General features: G+C 33.1%; 1 protein-coding gene across 1 annotated transcript; it reads right to left on the bottom strand.

Annotated features, from left to right (window-relative positions):
• On the bottom strand, positions 1-3,606 carry LOC115709645 (ubiquitin-conjugating enzyme E2-23 kDa). Its single transcript, XM_030637806.2, has 7 exons — positions 3,384-3,606; positions 2,435-2,507; positions 1,823-1,902; positions 1,521-1,635; positions 1,241-1,293; positions 953-1,081; positions 1-449 (listed from the first exon to the last, which is right to left on the bottom strand). The coding sequence occupies exons 2-7, from the start codon at positions 2,476-2,478 to the stop codon at positions 310-312; spliced, it is 561 nt and encodes a 186-aa protein (XP_030493666.2). The 5' UTR covers positions 2,479-2,507; positions 3,384-3,606; the 3' UTR covers positions 1-309.
• Positions 3,607-4,892: the final 1,286 nt, after the last annotated feature.

The raw sequence follows: 4,892 nt of genomic DNA, 5'->3' as shown, positions 1-4,892 counted from the left end.
TTGAAGAGAAACATAAAATATATGATTAAGCTAAGCAAAAGAATAAGAAATCTAACAGAATATGAAAGGCAATGACAAATATTCAGCGGTTCCTTTCTATCCCTCTATTTCCCATTGTGTCTGTTACAACATTTGAAATATTAAGGCATTATTAGCCTCTAACACAGTTACTGATTTTTTTTTACAAGGAAATCAAATTTAGTCTACAAATAGTATAGCAACTAAATAGTAGACATGTAATGTGTATTTGTGATGCTGCTGCTTCTGTAAATGGAGGGCTTGAACAAAGATATTACCCCTTTATGTAAGTTAAGGGTCTGCATGCCCAGCAATATCATCATCATCATCACTTGGATCACTTTCTTCATCAGAGGTGTGCTCTTCATCACTCTCCTCTTCAGGTGTCATGTTGGCTATATGCTCCCTTTTCGCATATCGCTCGCAGTACTCTGTAACACAAATGAATCATATATAAACATATGAAATTATGCACAAGAGAGAGAGAGGGCGGGTGGAACTTACTGTGATCAGACAATTTCAACAACTAATCAGTCTTTAAGAGACCAATGAGTTTATTCATGCTATCACAGCCTTGGACTTGGTACCACATTTGAACAAGACTTCTACTGAGAAACCTAGTTCTATATGAGTAACTGTAACATGGTTTCACAGCTAGAGTATCTTACAGCCATAATTATCACCATGAGGTATTTTTTTTTTTCTATTTTCAATACCAGAGATTCTTTAATGAATAATAAAATATATTAATGACTAGCTTGACCGTCTTCTCTGGGTCTCGACAACAACTTTCACAAACAGAATCCATCTCCAAAGCACCAATGCCATTGTTATGATCAGATTGAAGAATTTAAAATATGGGATAGATTGTTTGATACCATGTTTCAAGAGTACCAAAAATAAAGGGTGGGCTAATTACACGTTAAATTTTCACCTTTTACTTTCTGGTCATATAGCTTCCGATCCTTCATCATCAATGATGCAGCATCACCGTTGAGCGGGTCTGAAGGATTCGGATAAAGCAAGAGTTGTGGAAGGAAGACTTCAAAAACATTAAGAAGATCTGTGATGGGAAAAAAAAAACAAGAACCCATGTCAATCCAAAAAATGAGAAAATGATAAAAGATAAAATTAAAGAACTTGTTCTGAAAGATTCGCAGGATAAAATTAAAGAACTTGTGCCTCCATATTCTAAAATTCACTAAGACAGAATGGCAAGTACCGAACATTGGACTCCATGACTGGTTAATGACATCTAAGCAGACAGAACCAGATCTGCAATTATTGGTAGGCGGCAGCAGTCAGTTCAATAGACAAAAGATTCAAAATAAGTGAACATCTAAACCATCTTCCAGGTAGTTAAATAAATGCAGTTATTATAATTTATACTGCTATTGTTGCATGCTTTGAAAGATTTTCATAGCATTTAATGATCATTAGCATTCCAACTTTATTTCAACTAGACATGAAAATAAGCTGTCGTTGAATTGTGGGATGCTTACAGCTCATCCACATTTGGGTGGAAAATCTTGTTAACAAACCCAATAGAAGGAGATTTGTAAGGATAAGCATCAGGAAGCTCAACACGTATCTTCCAGAATCCACCTTCGTAAAGGCCTGTAACCACCATAATTTAATAAGATAATTCAGATGTGCAGTAAACCAAAGCAGTGAAGTGAAAATGTAATAAGCATACCTAGTTATCTGAGTAAACTCATTCCTACTTCAATTTGCTCTAATACAACTTGTCTGAGTAAACTTAATTAACTAGAATGTAAGAGAGTGAGAAGAATATAAGCATTACTATCTTTTGGACCATGGAATTCCACATTGAACTCGTTGAGGCCATCATTTATTGTCTCAACAGTGTAATCACTCATCATCCTGAAAAGCATTGACATTCGACAATAATTCCATGAATAACAATATACGAATAACATCAGATTCAATAATTGAAATAGCAGTTGCCACTAGATTAGCATAAGTAAAGAATGTCTGGCAAAACATTTACAGGGAAGTAAAATACAAAGATTATTGAAACAAAAGTACTACTAGAAACGCAAAAACTACAGATACTTTTACAAATGCATATACATACATAAATGTATTTATACAAAAAGTGAATCCCCATCACACCAATATGCAAAGAAACATAATCATTCAAAATTTATCAAAGGATATGTATAAAATGATAACGTAATCTAATCCTTCTAAAAGCTCCACAGAGGGTCAAATTGCAATAACTAGAGAAAGCATCATCATATCACCACTAAGGGTGCTCAAGAAACAATTCAATACCTTAGTGATATGTCCATTTACTCAACCATTAATTAAAAACATAGATAAATTTGCATTAACATAAATAATGTAGATCCCTCACTCAACAATAAAGGGGTAATAGCAAAGGGCCACTTACAGCTTCATGACATCCATCTCTCTCCTTTTACTTGGAGAAGACATTTTGAGTCCAATAATACTAATTCCAAAACCTGAGAAAAAAACAGTGTCAGGAAAATCATTTCCTTCTTGTCAAAAATGGACTTTGCAGATATCCAAATGTGAAGTCAGATATACAAAGTCAATAAACTCTTCATAGAATTTTCAAACTAATACTAAGAGGAAAACTTACAGACTAATAACTCATGGTTGGACACCAAGGCATATCTAAAGTGTCCAAAGTGCAAACAAACACATACCAAACATCTTCAAGAACATAAGTGAAATGCTGAAACCAAGCCACAAGGCTTTTATGCTGTTATGAAGGTGCATGATAACTAAGGACAGATAATGCACTAGAAATGACCATGAGGCACTAATGTTTTGAAGCTACATATTCTGAATTGACAACGTCAAAATCATGTAAAAAAATTCCGAAAGGCAATAAAAGATAAAGGCACATTTGAACATAACACAAAAATGCACAATAAGATGACAAATTTGCTAATTTATAATCATATTTGCATAGAATGTTATTCACATTTTGGCCTCCTACTGAAAATGAATACAGGAAATTTTGAGGACTGGTAGCTGCTCAGATCAACAAGTTTAAACCCAGATACAGTAAAATCCCAATCTTTTCATATTTGATTCTACACCACTTGTCCAGCAACCAAAACAAAACCAATATCAACAAAGTTAGTAAAAAGAAACAGAAACCCAACATCAGAATCTTAGCCTCCAGTTTACCAATTCATAGAAACTCAAACATTGCATGTCAAACAACGTAAACTTATTAAGATCTAAATCCAACCCACCAAACTAGAAATCAAAAGGACAAAGAACGTAGATTATCGTTTTTCTTTCTCCACTATATTTCTAAGAGAAAAATCACAAAAATAGCAAATGGGAAATGGAAAAGTGGGTACCTTAAAACAGGAAGTGAATTTTTCTTGGAAAATTAGGAGAAGTTGTTAATGGGTCGATGGTGGTGATTGTAGATTCGCGAGAAGGAAATAGAAAAAGGTAAGGGAAAAAGAGATGATAAAGAAAAAGAAAATAGGGAATGAAATGGTATGGAATGGGTAGATGTGAATGTAATATGTAATGATGTAGTCATGTCAATACAGGAGCACGTGTTAAAAAAATGGTGTCCCAACGTGGTGCCAAACTTTGCGCCAATATATTTAGTTAACGGTGATTAATAATAGGAGCATGGACTTTGTTTTTTTTTTTTTCCTTTTTAATAAAATTCACCCCCCAAAATATATGGAAAAATTATTATTTGATTTTTATTAAATAAACCAAGGGAACAAAAAAAAAAAAAAAAACTATTGTTAAGCACAAGTTTCACAATTTGGAAAGTCTGGTTGAAAGTTGTAGTATCCGATCGCGATGGGTAAATTTTGTCTGTGGTGCTTCGGGTGGTTAGTAGGGTTGAGCATCAAATCTAGAAAATTGAAAAAAAAAAAAAAAAAAAAAAAAAAAACCGTTCAAACCGACATAAAAAACATTGTCGGAACTAAAATCAGTAGAACCAAAAATCAAAAAAACCGCTAACGGTTAAAACCACCATTGAACGGTTAATTTTTTTTAGTAATAAATCGACCGAAAAAACTGAAACCGACTATTATATATATATATATATTAATTTATTAAGTTTTATTTATTTTATATATTGTAGTTACTCATAATATATAATAATAATATATTATTATTTTATTAATATTAAAGTTAAAAGAATAAGACAATTAGTTTTTGAACAATTAATTTATATGGTTATAGTTGTAGAATTAGAATAATGTGCTTATAGAATAAATTGGATCATATTTTAAAGAAAAAAAAAGTTCATTTTGGACGGTTTAAACCGACCAAACTGAAGCTCAAAACGGTCGGTTTTAAGATAGGTTCTGGATTGACTAGTCAGTTTTCGGATTGCACCAATCCAGACCGAAAACTGAATTTTAGATTTTTATATAGAAAGAACTCGACCAAACCGACCAATGTTCAACCCTAGTGGTTGGTGCGCTTGAGCCCCATGTTGTAGATGTTGTAGCTTTGTTACAAGGCTTGCTACTCTGTCTCCTGCTGGGATACAACAGAATTCCCTTTTTTACATATTGTCTCTAACTGGCGTCATGAAACCCGATTTACTAAATTTGTTATTGTGCTTTCTGATATTTTCCATGCTTGGAAATCTCTCTCTTATCTTAATACATTATTTTAAGAGGATAAATAATGCTAGTGCTCATTCACTAGCAAAGTTGGTGTTATCCTTCGATGTTTCTCTAGTTAGGTGGTCGGGTCTTCCCCCGTGTCTTCAAATTTGATTTTTTGTTTGTATTGCCCTTGGACTACTTTGGCTTTGTGCCTTATTAATGGAAATTTCTTCTTTCATTCAAAAAAAATGACATTGTAATTCGTGTTTCCAAATAAGT

Source organism: Cannabis sativa, chromosome 3 (genome assembly GCF_029168945.1).
Source record: "Cannabis sativa cultivar Pink pepper isolate KNU-18-1 chromosome 3, ASM2916894v1, whole genome shotgun sequence".
NCBI classification, from domain to species: Eukaryota; Viridiplantae; Streptophyta; class Magnoliopsida; order Rosales; family Cannabaceae; genus Cannabis; species Cannabis sativa.
Note: the sequence above shows the minus strand (reverse complement) of the source record. Positions and strands in the feature narration are given on the sequence as shown.

Bases quoted from the DNA above. Each gene is read 5' to 3' on its own strand.
- LOC115709645 (XM_030637806.2), bottom strand. From the start codon at position 2,478: ATGTCTTCTCCAAGTAAAAGGAGAGAGATGGATGTCATGAAGCT. The intron at 1,082-1,240 runs GTACTTGCCATT...TTCCCATCACAG, and splicing joins GTCATGGAGTCCAATGTTCG to ATCTTCTTAATGTTTTTGAA. The intron at 450-952 runs GTGAAAATTTAA...TTTGTGTTACAG, and splicing joins ATATGACCAGAAAGTAAAAG to AGTACTGCGAGCGATATGCG.